This window comes from Lithobates pipiens, unplaced genomic scaffold (genome assembly GCF_037356315.1).
Source record: "Lithobates pipiens isolate NorthernLeopardFrog02 unplaced genomic scaffold, aLitPip1_a1.2 Scaffold_28, whole genome shotgun sequence".
NCBI lineage: Eukaryota > Metazoa > Chordata > Amphibia > Anura > Ranidae > Lithobates > Lithobates pipiens.
The window spans coordinates 31,794,830-31,818,800 of record NW_027507789.1 but is presented as its reverse complement, the minus strand read 5'-3'; the positions used below and the strand labels follow the sequence as shown (position 1 = coordinate 31,818,800).

At 41.3% G+C, this 23,971-nt stretch overlaps 1 protein-coding gene across 1 annotated transcript in view; it reads right to left on the bottom strand.

Annotated features, from left to right (window-relative positions):
• LOC143935282 (BPI fold-containing family C protein-like) overlaps positions 1–23,971 on the bottom strand; it is a 51,736-nt gene that overhangs the window by 3,085 nt on the left and 24,680 nt on the right. Inside the window, exons 7-13 of the mRNA XM_077459031.1 lie at positions 22,632–22,692; positions 20,984–21,075; positions 14,784–14,957; positions 10,831–10,878; positions 8,794–8,964; positions 8,622–8,707; positions 4,801–4,843 (exon numbers count right to left, since the gene is read on the bottom strand). Of these exons, the coding sequence (XP_077315157.1) occupies positions 4,801–4,843; positions 8,622–8,707; positions 8,794–8,964; positions 10,831–10,878; positions 14,784–14,957; positions 20,984–21,075; positions 22,632–22,692 (675 nt within the window). The remainder of the gene's footprint in view (positions 1–4,800; positions 4,844–8,621; positions 8,708–8,793; positions 8,965–10,830; positions 10,879–14,783; positions 14,958–20,983; positions 21,076–22,631; positions 22,693–23,971) is intronic.

Below are 23,971 nucleotides of genomic sequence, written 5' to 3'. Positions count from 1 at the left end.
TGAGAGTAGGCAATTACATTAAAAAAAATACAATGTAAAACTGACAAGGGACACCAACATAGTTGTATCTTTGATCTTACAAACTACGGAATAATGGTGTTGTGGTAACTTGCCCAAAAAAAAATAACAATAAATGAATTATAATATTATTATTGATATCACTAGAAAAAAAAAAGCCTTTGAAAATTCATTTGCAATATCTCCATCAGTATGACCAGCAAAGCAGCTTCATTATTATCCCATTACAGAAGAAGAGAATTGTGCGCTGCATTTCGAGATTTCATAATTTGCCACGTCACAAATGTTAATTCTCCATTACGAACGCTAGTTTACAAGACCGACCGCTTCTGTCTCGTCCCGAGTAAAAAAATCCAACAACAGACAATTGTCTGCGGAAAATTTTAAAACCTGCTATCCAACATTTTTCTGCAGAAAATCTGACAACAATTGTCTGATGGAGCACACATGGTCGGATTTTCCGCCAACAGCCTGTCATCACACATTTCCCATCGGGAAATCCGAACCTGTGTACAAGACTTAAGACTAATTTGATTAAATCTAAATCAGCCTTTCTAAACTAGGGTTCCTCTAGAGGCTTCCAGAGGTTCCTTGAGCAATTCCTGACTCTCAGACAAGTAACCACTGATAGTAGTCTTTCTAGCTATGTGTAAAGAATGCATACTTCCTACTGACCAGCAACGTAAGGTCCATTCTTCCCTCTGACCACCAATGTAATAACCGTTTTTTCCAATCACCAATGTAAGGGCCATTCTTCCCACTGACTGCCAATGTAAAGGCCACTCTTCCCACATGATCGCCAGTGTAGGGGCATTCTTCTCACTGAACACTAATTTATGGGTAATTCTTCCCACTGCCCACCAATGTATGGCCCATTCTCCCCAGTGCCCACTAACATAAGTAGATATCACACTAACCACCAATGTAAGGTTATTTTTTCCCAATCAGCACCAGTGTAATGGGGACCTTCTCTTACTATCTAAGGATGCCAGCCCCCCCCCCCCCCCCCTCCTCCTCCTCTGACCACCAATCTAAGAAAACATTTCACTGGCCCTCAGTGTAAGGGGGCATTCCCTAATCACCAACAATCAATACAATCACTACATTTTTCATTGTCTTTCATTGTCTGCACTTTTTTTCTCTAGCTATGATTATTTTTTTTACTAGTTTAATTTCATTATTATTCCTAAAAATAATTTTATGACATAGCCCTGTTTGTCAAATGTGCTAAGTACCCTGCCTTATCCGTCCTTTATTTTATTTTCATATCTAAACTCACTGTTCACTTTAATGTCCCATGAGATTTGAGCGTTATTAATAGGGACACCCTAAGACCTGAAAGTTATTTCAAGGGTTTCTCTGTTTTAAAAAGTTGAAAAAGCGTAATCTAAATGATTTTAATATATTTTTAAGAACATATAATAGGAATTCTATTTCCTACACTGTTTTACTTAAAACCCTCACCTGTTTTTATTTATGATATATTGAAAAATGAAAAACTGTTTTTTGATTTTTTTATATTTTTTTAAAATTTGTGTATTTTTTTATTTTATTCTGGGCAATTAGGGTATAAGTCTGATGGATCTTAGTAGTTAGTCGCTTCCAATTTGTTGCTCTATAATATTGAAGATGTTTCTTTGCTTATCCAAGCAGGTTTTTTGGTCCTGATCAGAACCAAAATATACAGAACCAGTGCAAAGTGGGAAGCAGGGTAAGCTGAGCTGGTGAGATCTGACTTGAACAACTTCGGAGCTACTGTTATGATCTTTAAGGATGATTTGCTCCACAACACATGCAGCTACAGAGATTAGTGAGGACCTGTTTTGAAGTTAGTTTACCGATTGTTAATACTATGGAAATGCTTTCATGTCCATAGCCTGGCTACAAGCAGCAGTATTACCTTCCACTTGGACAGTAAAGGAGCAATAGAACAGTGATTAGTATAACCACTGCTCACTCTACTCTTTCTTTCTGGTAGCATGTAGCCTGTTAGCATGTGTAAACCACAGTAGAACCTGATTGGGTGCTAGTACTGCCCTTCCCTGCCCCAGCCTCAGTGCAGCTGTACAGGGGATCAGATGAGGCAGATACCAAGACAGATTTAGAGAACAGCCACATTTAAAAATAAATGTAATGCATTTTTATTACTGTGACTGTATCAGTTGGTGTCTTATGCCTGTCTGAGGTTCAGCTTCAGCAAATGCAAGGGGCTTAATTTACTACCGGCAAAAAAGTTTAGTGAATGATATGAAGCTCTGCTGACTTCCAAAATCCAATCATGTGCAAAAAAATACAAAAAACATTTTTTTTTAACCAGTTGACCTTTGGAAGGCCATTTTTTTCTATTCAACTTTGTGCTACTTTAACCTCCCTGGCGGTATGATTATTTCAGATTTTAGGTGCTGAAAGCGGTACAATTGTTTTGCATAGAAATTTGGCGTTTTATATTGTAGGCCTGTAATTCTTAGGAATAACTCACTTAAATCTGTCCAAACAAGAGTCTAGCAGACATCCCGGGTATGATGTGGTGAGGGGAGAACCTTCCTGAAGAACAACCATCTCTGCAGCACTCCACCAATCAGGCCTGTATGGTAGAGTGGCCAGAAGGAAGCCACTCCTCAGTAAAAGGCACATGACAGCCCACCTTGTGTTTGCCAAAAGGCACCTGAAGAACTCTCAGACCATGAGAAACAACATTTTCTGGTCTGATGAAACAAGATGGAACTCTTTGGCCCGAATGGCAAGGGTCATGTCTGGAGGAAACCAGGCACCACTCATCCCCTGGCCAATACAGTCACTACAGTGAAGCATAGTGGTGGTAGCATCATGCTGTGGGTATGTTTTTCAATGGCAGGAATGAGGAGATTAGTCAGGATTGAGGAAAATATGAATGCAGCAATATACAGAGACATCCTTGATGAAAACCTACTCTGGACCTCAGACTGGGGCAAAGGTTTTTCTTCTAACAGGAGGACGACCCTAAGCACACAGCCAACATAACAAAAGAGTGGCTATGGGACTACTCTGTGAATGTCCTCGAGTGGCCCTGCCAGAACCCAGACTTGAACCCGAATGAACATATCTAGAGAAATCTGTGCACCGATGCTTTCCGTCCAACCTGATGGAGGTTGAGAGGTCCCGCAAAGAAGAAACGGAGAAACTGCCCAAAAAGAGGTGTGCCAAGCTTGTAGCATCACACTCAAAAAGACTTGAGGCTGTAATTGGTGCCAAAGGTGCTTCAACAAAGTATTGAGCAAAGAAAGTGAATACTTATGTACATGTGATTTTTTTCGTCTTTTATTTTTAACAAATTTGCAAAGATTCTTGAAAACTTCTTCTTTCACGTTGTTATTATGGGGTATTGTTGGTAGAATGTTAAGGAAAATAACGAATTGAATCTTTTTTGCAATAGGACTAACATAACAAAATGTGGAAAAAGTGAAGCGCTGTGAATACTTTCCGGATGCGGATGCACTGTATTCTGCTACATGTCTTTGGTAAAATAAAAACTACAAGTGTATATTAATTGGTTTGTGTGAAAGTTATAGTGTCTACAAACCATGGTATATATTTGAAAATTGAGCAATCCTAATGTACTAACGACTTATCTCATTTCTTGAGGCCCTTAAAATACAAGGAAAGTACAAATACACACCAAATTACCCATTTTGGAAAGTAGACAGTATAAAGTATTTAGTAAGAGGCACGGCAGATTTTTGAAGTTGTTGTTTTTTGTCATAATTTTTGGGAAAAGGAAGAAATTAAACAAAATTTGGGGGGTGCCCCCCCCTTTTTTTTTACATAACCAGTCACTAGTGTAGTACAGTATCATCATATGACTGGTGTGGCAGTGATCAGGGATACTGACTGGTGACAGTATGTTAAAAAAATAATAATTTTTTATTCAATTTGTTTTAACATTTTTCTTATTGTTTTACTATTTTTACTATTTTTTTACATACTTTTATCAGAGTATTTGACACTGTACAACTCTGGGGAAGGGCAGATTTTTTTTTTCTCTTTACACTTTGATTGCGGTTACAGTGACGATAACTGTAACAGGAATGTTTTGAATTATCATGAATAGGTTACACTCAGAACAGCTGTGGTTACTATTGCGTACTGTGATTTGAGCAGCTGGTTGATCAGTTGGTCATTTATCACAATGTGAGCAATTCCTATAGCTATGCTGTGATTGGCCTACAGTTATTACATGGTACCTGGGACAATCACAGCACCCTGTACCATATGATAACTGTGGGCCAATCACGACATAGCTATAGGAATTGCTGACATTGAGATGAATGATCAACTGATCCACCAGGTATCGGGGGGCACAATATGCTGTGTTCCCCGGATGTGGGAGTGGTGCACTGCGTGCCCCTCTGCTGGATGACATACATGTACATGATCCAGTCTGCCCATGACACCCTGCCACAGTAAATGTACTGTGGCCGGGTGGCAATCAGTTCAATTTCCTTGTATGTGATTGGGTATTCTTTGCACAGTAAAACTTCACCACATTCACTAAGCTCTGGAGCAAATTCCCTTAGAAAGTGCAACTTACCTTGCAAACTAACCAGCCTATTTGCCTTTAGTAAATCAGCCCTAATAACTTTACAGGGCACAGCAATATCAAAAAAAGGATGTTGGTTTGCAGCCAACAGCTATTACTGGATTTAAAAACACATAAATGATACAAACAGTATGATTCATGAACATTAAAAACGACAAAACACGAGTCAGTATTACTGAAAATCCTCAGTGAGTTCTTCAGCCTACCTTTGCTTCTTTAATTTTGGGCTCAATTTTGAGTATTTGAAATCTGCAACGAGATAATAATTTCCTATGAGCTCAGTGCGAAAGGAGGGAAGGGTATGGAAAATGAAGAAGTCCCTGTCAAGATTATATTTCTGTCTCTATCTCTGCTGGAGAAAGTCACCCACTCTATCTGCCCTGGTGACCACTCTAACCAAGGCTAAAAATTAAGGGAAGTTCAAAATAAATAAAGGGGTAATTTTCAAAGGGAATATTTGTTCCAGAGACAACTGTCTAATGCCCTGTACACACGGTTGGACATTCCGACTACAAAATCTGTCTGATTTTTTCAGACGGATTTTGGCCCAAATTTGTCTTGCATATACACGGTCGCACAAAGTTGTCAGACAATCTGATCGTTCAGAACGGGGTGACGTACAACACGTACGACAGGACTATAAAGAGGGCAGTAGCCAATAGCTTTCGTCTTGTGATTTATTCTGAACATGCGTGGCACTTTGTCTGTCGGAGTTGTCTACACACGATCGGAATTTAAACGATTGGATTTTGTTGTCGGAAAATTTTAGATCCCGCTCTCAAACTTTGTGTGTCGGAAGTTCCGATGGAAAAAGTCACATGGAGCCCACACACGTATGGATTTTCCAACAACACGATCAGATCACACATTTTCCGTCAGAAAGTCGGACCGTGTGTACAGGGCATAAGAGGGTATCTCTCTCACTTCCGGTTGTGTCTAGAGGACAGGGAGCGAAATCTCCTTAGTGATATACTGCTGATAGGTGATTTAAACTTTCCCTAAAGTAAAGGGGTAGTCAGCAAGCCAGCTGATACCACATCCCAATTGCACACAACAAATACACACAAAAAGCAGGATTTTAAAGGTGCCACATAAGAAAATCACACAACAGGTAAAATCTGTTAGAATTTATTCAAACATTTCTTCTAAAAGTATAAAACTATTTAAAGAGTTTTAAGCTTCAAGATGAAATGTTTGAATAATGTGTAAATGATTTTACCCACCGCTTATACTTTTCCTACTTTATCAAAAATAAAAAGAGAGTTTAACCTTATATAATCTTTATATAAACAGAAAAACCGGCACTGGAGTGATAAACAAAATATATACACAAAAAAGAAAATGTGAAAAAAATAGAAAACTAGTTTGCAGCTGCTGTAAAAAAAAGTGCTAAAACTTCAAAAGCATGCTATACCAATAAAAACAGCGCTAGCAATAGTAACAAATTGAATATACACAAATACCCAAACAAGTGAAAAAAACAAGTGAAGAATAAGCTCATATCAGTGACCACAAAAAATGACTATCATCATAAATGTGCCCAGAATGTCATCATAAATGTGTCCAAAATAAATATGATATATACAAACAATGATAATGATATACAAAAACATCTATTGATATAGTGTCCAACAAAAATTACCATTAATAGTGTCCAGCATACAATAACGTGCAAACAATGTGTCTCCTTCTTGGGCTGAACTCACCAAACTGTAATCAGCTCCGCCTGCCTGTTTGGTGAGTTTAGCCCCAAAAAGTTGCTGTCTAACATTACAGTTCAGCCACCCATTGATAAACATTGTCTTCTCTTTGAGTAGCATTGTGTATTTCACTTTATGCCAAAGCCATTACAGAAAAGGGGCAAGGGGTCCTTTGTCACCCTGTCTGAGATTGCTTTCAGCTTGCTAGTAGGGACTTATCTTTGGGTCTATGTGTGCTTTCAGTGCAAAGCTTTGGCTACCTGTTAGCCAACTGTCCAATGAAAATGTTCCCACTGGATAGTGAGTCACTCCTATTGGATAGCATTCGGTGGTTTATGGGGTAGAATAAGGAAAGGGCTTAGCCCCAAAGTCAAGGTACCCCTAGCAAACTTTATGCAATCTCAGATGGGTCCAGTGGCATATCTAGGGCAAGGCTGCGGGAGCTGTCAACGCTGAATACAGCCCAATTGCAGCTACTCAACTCAAAAAGACTGGGTCGCAGAAATTTTTGCTTGGGAAGGGAAGGGATCCTAATTGGTGACAGAGCCAATTAAATACCCTGCTATTGGTACGATTTCCCATTTGATTCCAGTTAATCATACCAATGGATTGTTTCTGTGCATTGTAGATAATTGCCTATTTAGAGATCATGTATTCCATAGATTGTTACGTGTCAAGTCAATTGTGTTTAGAGGACCATATTACTATAATTTAGTCCTCTTTAGAGTTGTCACTACCAATCAATGCTGCTAATATCCCAGTTTTTCAACCTTGAACAGTTTTTACTAGCATAAAAAAAACATTTTATGGTCTGGCCATTATTAGTGGTTATTCATTTTATGAGAATTACTGAGATTATTTTGAATTGTTTATCATTTGTATTGGGGTGTTATTAAATAATCTGCCCAGGTGTCAAACTTGCTAAATATGCCACTGGATGGATCATTCGGAATTCTTTAGAGACCACCACTTTTCTCAGTAATAGAAAATCTGTATTGCACAAGAAGCACAAAGAAGTGCTGACTCAACCTACCAACACATCATTTAAAAAAGATTGTGCACCATAGATGTATTAGGTCACTGTGTAATTAATTATAAAATGCATAAGAGAGATTCTAACCTACTGCATGCCCATGTCCTGTCAAAAATGGTTGAAGTTGGAGAAATGTTGGAATGCGATCATCTAATTCTAAGCCCTTGTACACACAGTCGGAGATTCTGACAACCAAATCCGTCAGAGTAATTCCGACAGATTAATTCCGGAAGAGGTCCGGAAGTGATGTTGCATACACACGGTCGGACTAAGTTGTCGGAAAATCCGATTGTACATAACGTGATGACGTTATTTCGTTACGACGGGACTACGTTCAGGCTAGCAGCCAATAGCTTTGGTCTAGGAATTTGATCTGAGCATGCGTGGCACTTTGTCCGTCGGAGTAGGCTACACATGATCGGAGTATGTCCGATCGGAGCATAATGTCGGAAAATTTTACCGGCAAGTTGGAAAAATTGTTCCGTCAGATATTCCGACGGAAACAGTTCGATGCAGACCACACACAGTCGGAATATCCGACAAAACCTTCTGATAGGAAACATTCCGACAGAATCTCCACCGTGTGTACAAGGGCTAAGAATTGCATGTTTGGCCTTCAAAGGTGCTTTTATATAACTGTCTGTAATTTATATAACGTGAACCATCTTCTTTAAAGGATGAAGTCATCTTTGGTGAAGCTATTCTTTAGTTAATTCCCCCCCACCCATATAAGTGCAACCTACTCCGTAGCATACTTACCTTCAGCCTCAATCCAGCCATTCATTTCTATGGGTTAGCCTCCACTTTGAGGACTACAGATATCCCATAGGAATAAATGGGGCCTCGGCATGAATACGTAGTGTGAAGAGGAGCCAGTCACAGGTTTTCTTTGCATAGATTATGCAGTGCTGGGTAGGACCACACTAAGAATATTTCTGGGCTGTTTCTAGGCTTCTGGGCTTCTGGGCTGAATTCACTTGGTGCTGGTGGGGGGGGGGGGGGGGTATTTAATTTAAGAGCGACTTCACTAAAATGTTTTCCTCCAAGCAACACTTTCACTTTTGCATATTCAGAACGGTTGACAGGTTCACTTTAAGTGCAGTCATTAAAATACATGATTCCCCTTAAAATTATTGTACTTTAATCACAAATCCGAAATTGTCAATATCAGAGTGATACAGAGGAGGAGATCATCTCTTCCGCTGTATTTTCACTTTAAACCTCATTTGTGCTTATAAGAAATAACAAATACAAATGGCTACAGCACAAATATAGATGATCCAAAGCTAATTACCTGTTCAGGCTGACTGAAGCACTCACATTCAAACCTGGGAATTTTTCTGCATCTGACATAGTGATGCCACCATTTAAGACAGCCAGCTATATTTGATGAAAAAGAAAATGTATTATCAAAACTTCCATGTTTTTCTATTTTAAATAATTGTTTTAAGGATGAAGACACTCACTATGTTTGCTTCAAGGAGAACCTGGCTTTTGCCTTCAGCAGGTTTGGCATGAATTTGAAAAAGTCCTTGAAAGTCCATGATTATATTCTTGTCTTTCAGGGTTACGTTTGGACAGCTAGTAGCATACAGTATAATTTTCACAGGTGTTGGACTTTTGAAATGTTTAGAAATCTTAAAGGAAAGAAAATAAAGTTGTATCATACCTAAATCCCAATAGAACCATCGGTTTAAATTGACTAAATACATTCCAGGTGCATAAAAATGTTCCCCATGCCTTAAGCCTGGGTTGCATTCTCATGCATACATGGATTGCATTCCAAACAAATTTTCTTTTGAAAATGATAGTTGTGAATTTTCGCTTGAATATCGCACCATTAGTGGGCTGTAGCAACTGCCAATTTGAATGCGTCCATCGAGTTTGAGTGATCCGGCATTTTGAAAAATGTTTAGAAAAACAAATACATTTCTAATCAATGATGGGAGAATCATGCAAGAGATATAATTGAAAAGGAAATGTGTATGAGCTGTGACCTGGAAAGAAAAGCAGATTCCTGGCCATGAAATTTCTTTTCTGTAGCCACATGAGATGAAATTTAAGGCTTGGTTGGTTGAATTTATAAATCAATGGTGGTACCATCAGAATACAAAATTTCAGATTTTTGAAAGAACACTTGTTCAGAATTCGACCCATGCATGGCCTGCAGTACAGTTTGCTTGATTTTTTTTAAAGCAGCCACAGCCTAAATAGTAAAAACCTGTCCTCTGCCAGCAGTTGCATAGTCAGATTTTTACTCTCCCCTTCTGAGTCATAGTCAGAACTCTCCAATCAGCAGGGTGCATGACTTGTTCTAATTCCAGAGCTATAGGTTTGAGTGAGTAGGGCGCCTCAGACTTCTACTGAGAGACTACTGCTTCTCCAAAGAGAACAAGAGTTCCACTTTGCACCTGGTGGCATGGGACAGCCATTTTTACTCAGGCTGTAGCTGCTTTAGAAACAAAACTGTAAGACATTGAACATCTTTTGTTTTGATGCACATGGGATGTATTTAGATGATTTCAACTAAAGCCCCATAACCACGAGCAAAAGTCGGATGTGAGCTTTTGGTCAGAAATTCCGACCGTGTGTATGCTCCATCGGACTTTTGCTGGCAGAATTCCAGCCAGCAAAAGATTGAGAGCAGGTTCTCTATTTTGCGGTTGGAAAAAGTTCTGATCGGAAATTCCTATCGTCTGTACAAATTCTGACACGCAAACTCCCTACGCATGCTCAGATACAAGTCGACGCATGCTCAGAAGCATTGGACTTAATTTTCTCGGCTCATCGTAGTGTTGTACATCACCACGTTCTTGATGGTCGAAAGTTCAGAGAACTTTTGTGTGACCATTTGTATGCAAGCCAACCTTGAGCGGAATTCCATAGGAAAAACCATCCAAGTTTTTTGCAACGGAAAATCCGCTCGTGTGTCTGCTTTAGAAACAAAACTGTAAGACATTGAACATCTTTTGTTTTGATGCACATGGGATGCATTTAGATGATTTCAACTAAAGCCCCATACACACGAGCAAAAGTCGGATGTGAGCTTTTGGTCAGAAATTCCGACCGTGTGTATGCTCCATCGGACTTTTGCTGGCAGAATTCCAGCCAGCAAAAGATTGAGAGCAGGTTCTCTATTTTGCGGTCGGAAAAAGTTCTGATCGGAAATTCTAATCGTCTGTACAAATTCTGACACGCAAACTCCCTACACATGCTCAGATACAAGTCGACGCATGCTCAGAAGCATTGGACTTCATTTTCTCGGCTCGTCGTAGTGTTGTACATCACCACGTTCTTGATGGTCGAAAGTTCAGAGAACTTTTGTGTGACCGTTTGTATGCAAGCCAACCTTGAGCGGAATTACGTCAGAAAAACCATCCAAGTTTTTCCAACGGAAAACCCGCTCGTGTGTACGGGGCATAAGGGTTCTATTTGGCTGTATATGTCATCCATTTCTCAAGTACTGTAAAAGCTTTCAAAGGTTATATGTATGTATGGCCCACCTCTGGCACCGCATCTGTTAGTTCCGATGTTGTTAATTTTATGGATCTCTGTTAAAGATATAAAAAATACAGTTATCAAGTTAATTCACAAATGCCTTTGGTATTAAAAGTGTAAGAAAGGAAAAGCATGGGTGATGCAAGTGGAAGTCGATTAGGCACTATTATCTATTATTGTTACACTGCATACTTTACTATTAACATTACTTATACAGTACAGTCTTCTTATTCATACAGTCACTAGAGTAGAGGGTCACAATACTCAAACTTTAAACCCATCAGCAGATTTTTTTTTTTTTTGGAGATAATGGGGAAAGGTTAAATACACACACTAATAAAAAAAAGTCCCTAACCAGGTCTGTCCTATAATACAAAACTGATTTTTAGTAGCCTTAAAAATAGGGGGCAGTCACCGATATAGTATATTAAATGTAAAGCAGTGTTAATTTAGTTGACGAAAATATTTTTGCCCATAGTTTTTGTCAGGTGCATGTTTTCAATGACGAAAACTAAATGAAAATAAAATTTGAACGAAGTCAATTGACGAAACTGAAAACCAATATTCGTCAACAAACAAAAACAGAACAAATTAGTGAGGTAGGGACATTTACAGAACTTCAGCTTTCCGTCTGTAAAGCCCCAACCCCCTGACTCTTTTGGGAAGCTGTATTGGCTGAGAGACGCAGGCTCCCATCAATCCTTTCCCTTTCCTATGCAGTTTCACACATTACACTCATCCACATTATCTCTTTGGCACCCTCTGCTGGCATTTCTAAACACAATTACATCCACTGCCTATTATAATAGCACATTAAAACTCCTGGCTTCAAAATTTCTGCTTCCACAGGAGTTTTATGTTTTGTCTAGAGAAGCAGCTCAATGTTATTCTATGTACAAACACAATAAATGCCAGTGCTCAAAATAAAACCAAACAAATAAAAGTCCATAAGTCCATTAAAGTCCATGTGGTAAAGGAACGCCTGTCTATGAGCAGGCTAGAGGTGGACTAGTACACAAATGGCAGGCTCTTCTCTGAAGTGAAGCCGACTCTGAGAAATTGCATAAAAAGTAAAACAGAAGAGCGCCTCTAGGTGTAATATTTATTTGCACAATAAAATAATCCCACAATTGGACACTCGTATCATGTAGGATTATAAAAGGCTCATCAGTGGTCATAATCAGGCAGAGGGCGTCTCCAGTGATTCCAATCTGAGTGTGTGGCAATACGCCTTCTGTAGATAGGCGAGTCACAAGCTTAGTGCGCTCATCTCCATCAGTCTATTGAGCAAATAGAAAGAGCTCTACTCAGGCTACAATATATGGACCAGGCCTATGTCCTCATGTGTATAGTGTCCATAGCCTTTGTGCCAACATAGTAATGTCCCAGGCAGCATTTGTGCTAATATACTTATCAATTTAGAATGGATAAGTCATCTACAACATGCTGTAAAATTGTTCCAGGTAGAAAATGTGCCTGTAAAGAAACTCACCCATCGCATTGCTGTCTCAATTTATATGTATCATATAAGAAGAGAAAAGCTGAATCGCCCTTTGGTTCAATACTCTGTTGTTGTTGATTATATCCCTTTTGGATATCCAGTATGTCCTCACTTTTATTTAAGGGATTTGGTGTTGCTGGAGCAGGAATACATGCTTAGCAATAAAAGCACAAACAAGGTTTTAGGTGACCTCCAATCTACAGTACTAAAAAAGGAGGGATGCAAGTAGAAATGGATGCTCTGAGATGGACACTGCAAGAATCAAAGGGAAGGAAACATCAAGATTGTCCCAACAGTTGGTGCAGAAGGGTGATGAAGTGGCATGACCCTGAAACATGTTTGTGCAGTGGAGGTACAATTCAGGTTACAACTTTACTCTCCTTTCTGCACCATCTGTTGGGATGATCTTGTGGATCCCTCTTTTAGTTCCTACAGTGTCTAACCTCAAAGCATCCATCCCTGCTTGAACGGTTGAATCTGTGCTTTTGCTGGAGGCCTAGAAAGAGCACTTTAAAGAAGAAGTATCACTTTATATTTCTTTACACCTAACACTTCTCCATGGGACTACATGTGTAGTATTTTGTTGTATCTTTCTACATACCCTGTAAAGCTAGCTGTGATATTGAACCGAGCAAGTGCTCGGCTGTCAAAGCATCCTGTCTTCTCCATCTCCTTGCTAACTGTGGTGGGCCAGATGTGCATTGTGTCCCATGGGGAAGGGATAGGTGTAAAGAAATGTAATGTACCGTATATACTCGAGTATAAGCCGAGATTTTCAGCCCCTTTTTTTAGGCTGAAAGTGCCCCCCTCGGCTTATACTCGAGTCACCGCCGTCTGCCTACCCGATCAGCGTGTCGTGCAGACAGACAGTGGCCATTCCACTATTCAAAAGCCGTGCCTCCCTGTCTGTGATAGGCGGAACACTCAATTTCCCAGCAGTCAGTGGTCCGCCTATCACGGACATCCGCTCATCCTCATACTACGGACGAGGATGAGAGGATGTCCGTGATAGGCGGAACACTGACTGCTGGGAAATTGAGTGTTCCGCCTATCACAGACGGAGGCGCCGGTTTTAAACAGTGGAACGGCCGCCGTCTGTCACAGACGAGGAGGAGAGATGCGGCGATCCTGGCATGGCCGCCGTATGTGTTTTAAACATGCAGATCGGTGCAAAATGGCACACAGAGGCTGCAGAAGGACACAGAGGCTGCAGAAGGACAAATAGGCATGCACAGGACACAGGTAGGCTGCGATGGACACAGGGATGGACACAGGGATGGACTCAGGGATGGACACAGGGAGGTATACAGCTGCAGATGGGCATTGTTGACCCTCTTTTCCACTCTTAAGCTGTAACAGTAGCTGCTGCATGTCTCACCCTCGGCTTATACACGAGTCAATACGTTTTCCCATTTTTTTTGTGGTAAATTAGGGGCCTCGGCTTATATTCGGATCGACCTATACTCGAGTATATACGGTAATACTTCTTTGAAGAAACTATTGACATGACCATGGTTTTCCTGGTGCTATGCCCTGATCAAGTCATTTTTTTTTGAGTGCATTTAAATATTTTTTTGTTCAATCAAAAAATATTTTTTGCACTTCTCTGTGTTCTGTTTTCTGTTTCTATTTTCCATCTATTTCAGTATGCATTTTGGTGTAGATTAGGAGGTCCTTTTTGGTAATTTGGCAGCAATAAAGCAGTCAGTGGTGATTCTCTAATATTTTGTTTTGCAAAATCGTATTAACTTTATAATCATCGGTCAACACGTGAGTGTTGAACTAAGGTAGCAGTTCTATTACCAACACTTTGTTAAGTATCAGTATCATCTTTCAAGCACTGCATGTTCTGTATCTTTCATATAAATATGGGGAACAGCATGTGTTGGTAGCTTGATGAACAAATTTATGCTTATGGAGTTATAATTAGAGAATCTAACCTTTGTCAAAAAAATGGCAGTTACAATCTGACTGGTTGTCATGGGCATTATTCCTCATTTTCTCCAGCTGGTATACTTATGCTGCATACACACGATCAGACTTTCCGGCAGACTTGGTTTGGCGGACCAGAATCCGTCGGACAATCCGATCATGTGTGGGCTCCAGCGGATTTTTTTTCCCCAAAAGTCAGACGGACCTAGAAATAAAACATGCTTCAAATCTATCTGACGGGCTCAAGTCCGACGGACTAAAAATCGGGAAAACCGCTCATCTGTGTGCTGGTCCAACGGACCAGAGACAACGCAAAGGAAGTTATTGGCTACTGGCTATTGAACTTCCTTGTTTAGTCCCATTTACATCATCATGTTCAAAACGAACGGACTTAGTCCGGTCGTGTGTGGCCAAGTCCGTTCGTTCAGAAAGTCCTCTGCTGAAAGTCCGTCGGGAAGACCGTCGGACTTAGTCCGTTGAAAAGTCCAGTCGTGTGTACGCGGCATTAAAGGCACTTGTACTTACTGAAGTACTGAAGAGCATGGCATTCATAGATCCACTTGAGTAGTAGGCATTAACAAGGGAATTTACTGAGGCCTCTGATATCCCAGCACAAGACCTGGAGGAATCCTGGGCTGGTAAAGTAAACGGAGCTGGAGTATATTCCATCGCGGTCACATTAGGCTCGTGGAACTGGCCCTGTAATTAGGATATAATTCATTTTAAAATGGCGCTTGTAGATTGGTTTACTCAATAAATGCACAACATTCTCAAACATAAAGCACGCATACAATGTTTTAGATTTGCAACAGGAAACCTTCCTTAAAGCGAAGTTCCGCCCTCCCCTAGCTAAATATTAAAAGTCAACTGCTACAAATACTGGAGCTGCTGACTTTTAGTATTACGGCACTTACCTGTCCTGGAATACAGCAATGTCGGCACCCCAGCTTCACGGCCGGTTCCCTACTACGCATACGCTGTACTTTCTGAAAAGCCCAGCAGCGGGGGAAAAAAAACAGGTTCCCCCCCCCCCAAAAGTTGCCAAAGTGGCACCGGAGGGGGGGTAGGAGGCAGATAAGCAGAGCTTCCACTTTTGGATGGAACTCCGCTTTAAAGTAGAACTATGACATATATGATGCAGTCTATCACTGGCATTAACACAGCAGTCTTGATTTTTCTTGTGTTCCTCCCATAACATAGTTTTAGTACCTTGTGATCCAGCCAGTAAGTCTGCTATTTTTCATACTTCCTTTAACAAACCAAGCTGTCCAGCAAAAATGGCAGTTAGAAGGTTGAGACAAACACTGATAAAGGTGTTTACAATGGTCAGCTGGTATTATATTTGTTTGACCCCCCACCATTCTATTCTATTCCTAGATCCGTATCCGTATGCTCAAGCGCTCTTTCTCTGAACCTTTATCCTTTCTTCATTTGTATTCTCTTATTAATGTCATGGATTACAGTTTTATCACAGACATCTAGCTGTTTATTGACTCTGTTTTGCCTACACTGGGTAAGCCCAGCGTGAGGGGTACTATCATCCTATTGTTCATCACTGGATGGTAATATGTTACATACACAGGTTCGGGTACTCCTGTAAGTGTTCTTATAGTCTACTCTAGGTGTCTCCAAACTATGACCCTCCAGTTGTTTAGGAACTACAATTCCCATCATGCCTAGTCATGTCTGTGAATGTCAGAGTTTTACAATGCCCAGTCGGGAGGGGAGGGGGGCTGGAGCCCCAAATGGGTCCAATGGCGTGACCGTGGGACGCCACGTCACATTGATCCCTGCTCGGCGCTCGGGTGGGCGGATCTCCTCCTCTCCTCTCCTCTGGCTGCCTCGCACACCAGCACCACGGCTGAGCTGCTGCTGCAGGACCTGGATACATGAAGTCTGTCTCCTTTTCAGGTAGGTCAGTGTATATTTGTTAGGTAGGTAGGAGGTCAGTGTATGTCAGGCTGGTAGGAGGTCAGTGTATGTCAGGTCAGTGTATCTCAGGTAGGTCAGTGCGTGTCAGGTAGGTCAGTGTATGTCAGGTCAGTGTGTGTCAGGTAGGTAAGAGGTCAGTATATGTCAGGTAGGCAGGAGGTCAGTGTATGTAAGGTAGGTAGGTCAGTGTATGTCAGGTAGGTAGGAGGTTAGTGTATGTCAGGTAGGTCAGTGCGTGTCAGGTAGGTCAGTGTATGTCAAGTCAGTGTATGTTAGGTAGGCCAGTGCTTGTCAGGTAGGTCAGTGCATGGCAGGTAAGTCAGTGTATGTCAGGCCAGTGTATGCCAAGTAGGTCAGTGCGTGTCAAGTAGGTCAGTGCGTGTCAGGTAGGTGCGTGCATGTCAGGTAGCTTAGTGTAGGTGAGGTAGGTCAGTGTGTGTCAGGTAGGTCAGTGTATGTCAGGTCAGTGTGGGTCAGGTAGGTCAGTGTATGTCAGGTAGATCAGTGAGCGTATGTCAGGTAGGTCAGTGTATGTCAGGTAGATCAGTGAGTGTATGTCAGTTAGGTCAGTGTATGTATGTCAGATGGGTAGGTCAGTGTGTGTATGTCGGGTAGGTCAGTGTAGGTAGTTCAATGTAGGTAGGTCAGTGTATGCCAGGTAGGTCAGTGTGTGAATGTTAGGTATGTCAGTTTAGTGGTCAGCATTGATGATCACTAGTAAGCCAGGCAGCAACCAGCAAGTGAGCTTACCCCCCGCCACACAGCCACACAACCACACAACCCCACCGCCCACCCAAAAAAACTCGCTAACACTACACTATAGCCTGACAATGCTGCTGTCTAAAGGGGGGCGTAGGCTGCTCCTCCATATATACAGTGCAGGAATGAGCATAGCCAACCTTGAACAGAAAGTGTGTTACCACCTTTATCACCAGCTGAAAATAAAGGAAACAATAAAGCCTGAAAAAGAAAACAAATGCAGCCACCACATGCAAATTTTGGTAAATTGCAATATATTACATTTTTGTTATTAGGTTTAGATACACTTCAATGCTAAACTCTACACCAGCCTTTCTCATCCTTTTAAACATGGGGAACTCTTGATACAACTTTATGTTCTCAGGGAACCCCTGTGTACATTTATTTATTTGCAGCTAACAGGACATAAGAATTTACAGTAATTTGTGGATATAAGAGTAAAAGAGAAGGACTGTAACATACTAAGGGGTCTATTTATAAAACATTTGCTTGCACAACGAATAATACTCATAATAATTGTAATATGGGTGTAATAGTTTCCTTGTTGCCTTTCGCCGGGAGAAAGTAACATTCCCTAACCTTCGATCCTAAGAAAAAAATAGCGCTGAAAACATTTGACCTTAAAGGGGTTTAAACCCTTGCGGTTTTTTACCCTCAATGAATTCTATGCATTGAGTTGAAAAACCTCTTGTAGTGCACCAGCCCCCCAGAGCCCCCTTTTTACTTACCTGAGCCTGATCATTCCTGCGCCGGGGTCGAGCACACCCACTTCAGACAGTGTCCTGGGTCCTGATTGGATAGATTGATAGCAGCGCAGCCATTGGCTCCCGCTGCTGTCAATCAAATCCAATGACATGGGAGTTGGGGGGCAGAGCCAAGTCCTGCTGTCTGTGTCAATGGACACATGGGAGAGCGCCCGCCTGGGTGCCCCCGAGGGAGAGCGCTTCTCTGCTGGGGCACTCGAGAAGAGGAGGAGCCAGGAGTGCTGCTGAGGAACCCCAGAAGAGGAGGATTGGAGCCACTCTGTGCAAAACCAACTGCACAGAGGAGGTAAGTATACAATGTTTGTTTTAAAAAAGAAAAACACAAAACGTTTACATATCCTTTTAGCCCTTGTACACACGGTCGGACATTCTGACAACCAAATCCGTTGGATTTTGTCCAACGGATTTTGTCCGATGGATTTTGTTCGAAACTGTTGCATACACACGGTCGGACAAAGTTGTCGGAAAATCCGATTGTACATAACGTGATGACGTTATTTCGTTACGCCGGGACTACGTTCAGGCTAGTAGCCAATAGCTTTGGTCTAGGAATTTGATCTGAGCATGCTTGGCACTTTGTCCGTCGGAGTAGGCTACACATGATCGCAGTATGTCCGATCGGAGCATTTTGTCGGAAAATTTTACTGGCAAGTTGGAAAAGTTGGTCCGTCAATATTCCGACGGAAACAGTCCGATGAAGACCACACACAGTCGGAATATCCGGCAAAACGGTCCGATAGGACACATTCTGTCGGAATCTCCGACTGTGTGTACAAAGGCTAAGAGTCAACATTTATCAATAGAGAAAAGAGCCTTATGACCTGTACACACGAGCGGAAAAATCTTGGATGGTTTTTCCGATGGAATTCCACTCAAGCTTGGCTTGCATACACACGGTCACACAAATGTTCTCTGAACTTTCGACCACCAAGAACGCTACGACGAGCCGAGAAAATGAAGTTCAATGCTTCAGAGCATGCGTCAAATTGTTTCCGAGCATGCGTAGGAATTTTGCGTGTCGGAATTGGTACAGACGATCCGAATTTCCGATCCATACTTTTTCCGACTGAAAAAATTCCGATGGAGCATACACACGGTCGGAATTTCTGACCAAAAGCTCACATTGGACTTTTGCTGGCGGAATTTCCGATCGTGTGTACGGGGCATAACACTAAAGGCTAAGAGCACTTGACCAGAAGGGGAAATAATATGAGGGAGACCTCTGCACTGTGTGCAGTCCAATTATTACTACTGCTAATTGTGACAGCTTCCTCCTGATTAGGGAGTCGGTACACACTGGAGTCCCAACGACCAATGACTCATCCCAGCAAAACAGGAAGGTTAGGTGAGTGTAAACTGTAAAAGTTAATTGTTCAGTCAAATTATTGGGTTTGTTTGGGTATTTTGACAGCTGAAAAATATATCTTGGCAGCAGGGTTTTGTCCTCCTTTAACCACATGCCGACCAGCGCACGCCGATATACGTCAGCAGAATGGCACGGACAGGCAAATGGGCGTACAGATACGTCCCTTTAAATTTACCGCCGTGTCATCGCATGTACGCCGGCGGCGGCGCACACGCTGGTTAGGACCTCTGTGAGTCCGATTGCGGGTCCCGTAGACTCGATCGCCACGGGCATACCCGCGATCGTCTCACAGGGAGGAAGAACGGGGAGATGCTAATGTAAAAAAGCATCTCCCCGTTCTGCCTAGTGACAGTGTCACTGATCTCTGCTCCCTGTGATTAGCGCAGAGATCAGTGACATGTCATACACAGCCACACCCCCCCCCACCTCACAGTTAGAAGCACTCCCCAGGGCTCATTTAACCCCTACACTGCCACCTAGTGGTTAACCCCTTCAATGCCAGTGTCATTTACACAGGAATCAGTGCATTTGTATAGCACTGATTGCTGTATAAATGACAATGGTCCCAAAAACATGTCAAAAATGTCTGATGTGTCCACCATAATGTCGCAGTCAAGATAAAAATCGCTGATCGCCGCCATTACTAGTGAAAAAAAAATTATAAAAAAAGGAATAAGACTATATCCTATTTTGTAAACGCTATAACTTTTGCGCAAACCAATCAATAATCGCTTATTGCAATTTTTTTTACCAAAAATATGCAGAAGAATACGCATCGGCCTAAACTGAGGAAAAAATATGTTTTTTTATATATTTTTGGGGGATATTTATTATAGCAAAATGTAAAAAATAATGCGTTTTTTTTCAAAATTTACGCTTTTTTTTGTTTATAGCAGAAAAAATTAAAACCGCAGAGGTGATCAAATACCACCAAAAGAAAGCTCTATTTGTGGGTGAAAAAAGGACATAAATTTTGTTTGGGAGCCACGTCGCATGACCGCACAATTGTCAGTTAAAGTGTCGCATTGCCGAATCGCAAAAAGTGCTCTGGTCTTTGGCCTGCAAAATGGTCCGGGGCTTAAGTGGTTAATGTGGATGAAATAATTTGTTCGATTTCTTTTGTTCAGCTCGCAAGCTAAACAAAGTAATTCAATTAGCGTATGGCCAGTTTAAGGACCTGGTTAAAGTATCCGTGTAGTAGAGTGCCTGGATCACAAAACCGACTGTGCATAATTAGAAAAACCTTTTGCAGACTAAACAGGTCCCATATACTGTATGTTTTTCATATCTGTTTTTTTTAATTGGTTGTTCTCCTGTCTACAAAGGATAGGATATATAAAAGGATATATAACAAACAGTTGTGTTAAAGATTGTGAAGGACATGGTCCAGGTACAGATACAGCACAGCAAAAATGCTGCTTGGTAAGCCTGTACTTTACAACAGTGGGTATGTATATATATTGGTGGGACACAGATGAAGAGTGAAAGAATATAATTATGTATTTATGTTTTATTTATTGTTAATTTTGCTTATTTCTGTTGTTATGACACAGTTTCAGGCCAGAGGAAGCGGTAATGCTGCGAAAGGCGTCGACTGCTGCTTACAGTTGAAGACATGTAAATTATGCAATACCCTCTTGGGATATGATTCTACAAAAAAAAATTTACAACTATTTGTAACAAAGCTTTGTTATGTTTTATACATTTGGATATGAAATTGTTCATTCTACATATTTCTGAGGAAGTCAATTAAAATCCCTTTTAATAATTTATTTGGTTTATTATACATGGTTAATTGGTAGACAGCCCCGAAAATGAAAACACAGATAGGTTGTAAATGAACCCCCTATAATTTTGATGTTTTGCTTCACTTGAGGAGTTTTTGGAAGTGTTGGATTGCTTACCTTTAAACTCATATCAGCATACTTTTCGGAAATCTCTGGATCATTAGTAAGTGACAAATCAGCCTCAATATTCCTAGATAACGTGAAGTTCACTGCAAAAAGTGAAACGGCATTCATATTTTCCTGTTTCAGTAAATCAAGCCAAATAGGAGTATTTCACAACATGAAGTATGGTAATGCACAACAATGGTAAGGAGTGTTAAGACTAATCCACCAATGTACTCATTATGTACTTGCAGTACAGGACTCTTCTCATAAAGAAGTAGAAAGAACACCAAGGGCTTACTCAGATGAAAGATCAAATCTGACTCTTTCTTTTCTAGGTATCTGCCCATCACTTATTATACTTTACCTTATAGGTCCCTGTATGTATTTACTCACTGAATTGATTCATCAACTTAAAAGGTTAGTCTAACCTTACTCAACCCTTTTCACATGGAGGAACCCTTTGAAATAACATAATAATTACTATATCCCAAGCTCACAGTACATTACATAGTTACATAGTAGGTGAGGTTGAAAAAAGACACAATTCCTTCAAGTCCAACCTATATGTGTGATTATATGTCAGTATTACATTGTATATCCCTGTATGTTGTGGTCATTCAGGTGCTTATCTTATAGTTTTCTGAAACTATCGATGCTCCCCGCTGAAACCACCGCCTGTGGAAGGGAATTCCACATCCTTGCCGCTCTTACAGTAAAGAACCCTCTACGTAGTTTAAGGTTAAACCTAATTTCTTCTAATGTCCACGTGTCTTATTAAACTCCCTTCCACTGAACAGTTTTATCCTTATCGTGGGGGCACCAGTGTGGTATTTGTAATTTGAAATCATATCACCTCTCAAGCGTCTCTTCTCCAGAGAGAATAAGTTCAGAGCTCGTAACCTTTCTTTATAACTAATATCCTCAAGACCCTTTATTAGCTTTGTTGCCCTTCTCTGTACTCGCACGTTCCTATAGAGTCTACAAGACTCAAAAAACAGGGGATAGTTTTGTGGCATTTTTATTAATAATTCTTTTTTTTTACTAGTAATGGCGGCGATCAGAGCTTTTTATCGTGACTGTGACATTATGGCGGACAGATTTTGGGACACATTTATACAGCGATCAGTGCAATTAAAAATACATTGATTACTGTGTAGATGTGACTAGCAGTGAAGGGGTTAACCACTAGGTGGCGCTGTGAGAGCTAAGTGTGTCCTATGGAGTGATTCTAACTGTGGGGGGCAATGTGTGACATGACACAGATTACCGCTCCCGATTACCTGTCACTAGGCAGGACGGGGAAATGCTTGTTTACATCAGCATTTCCCTGCTCTTCCTCTCTGTGAGACAATCGCGGGTATCTCCGCGGACATCGAATCTGCGGGACCTGCAATCACACTCATGGAGGTCACAGCAGGCACGTGCTCGCCCGCAAACTGCTTCTTAAAGTTCAACTTACAGGTATGTTAATCTGCCTGTACGTGCCCTTCTGTCGACGTATATATCAGCGTGAGCCAGTCAGCAAGCGGCTTACTTGCATCTCAGCAGTCAAGAGCTGTAAAACCACAGCTCAACTGCCTGTTTTTACTACCTCTTACCCACCGATTTAAACAAGGCCTAACATGTCAATGTGTTTAAAGAATGTTTTCATATTACTTACTTCGTAAATCACTGAAGGACATATCCCAGGCAATAACTTGACTTCTCACAGCAGAACATAACTATGGTTAAAAGAAATATATTATTTTAATACAAGTGGCTTAGTTAATATATATTAGGAATCCCCACACCGTGTCCTATTTATTCTTCTTGCTAAAAATCACAAAATGTTAATAATAATAATATTACTCTGAATTCGCAACTCCAGGAGCAGAGATTTTGGTAGGTTCCGATGTGTAAACAACTGGTACTTCTGCTCAGTTGTATTAGATGGTTGGATCGCTGCTTTGTAGCTTAAAGTCAACACTTACTCCAACTCCAAAGACATGCAGGTAGGTTAATTGGCTTCTGTCCAAAATTGGCCCTAGTATATGAATGGGGACCTTGGATTGAGGGTAGGGACTGATGCTAGTGTGCGATGTACAGGGATAGGGACAATTGTAGACACGCACCCACACTCACTCGGGTTGAACTGGATGGACTGGTGTTTTTATTCAACCTTGCTAACTATGGTACTATGTAACTTGCATGCCAGATAATATAGCTCCCACTGCACTTCCATGAGAGTTGAGAATCTCCTAGATTAAAGCACCATTGTCGTTTTTCTTCCCCTGTTCTCCCTTTGGCCATTCACATAGTACACAGCATTCTGTGAATGGCCAATGTGAGAGAGGACAGAAAAAGTCTCTAGCAGTGTGTTTTGTATAGTAAGGTACAAATAATAGGTATTGGGGATCACTCTATTATCATGGTCAGAAATGTAACACTAGAGGGCATCATCCTCACATAATCAACTGTGCAAAAGTAAGGCCGCGTACACACGGGCGGACTGTCTGCCCAACTTAGTCCGCCGAAACACATTTCAGCGGACAGTCCGCTCGTGTGTGGGCTTCAGCGGACTTTTTCAGCGGACTGTCTGACGAACAAAGTCTTATGGAATTTCCGTAAGATTGTCCGTCCAAACTTGGTTTGAGCGGACAGTCCGCCCGTGTGTGTGCCAGTCCGCTGTACTTTCGAAATGAGCGGACTTTTCCCGCCCGGAGAAAAGTCCGCTCATTTCGAGCGGGTCTCCAGGTAGGCGGGGCCCGCGACGGAGACTTTCCTCCGCGTGTGTGGGCGAGTCCGTTCATTTCAAAAGTTGAGCGGATTGTATGGCGGACTTAGTCCGCTGTATTAGTCCGCTCAAAAAGTGCCGTGTGTGGGCAAGTCCGTTCATTCAAAAGTTTGGACGGACTGTCTGTCGGATTGTCTGACGAACTTAGTTGGGCAGACAATCCGCCCGTGTGTACGCGGCCTAAGACTCAGTTTTTTATAATGGACTTTAAATATGCCCAGCTGGTG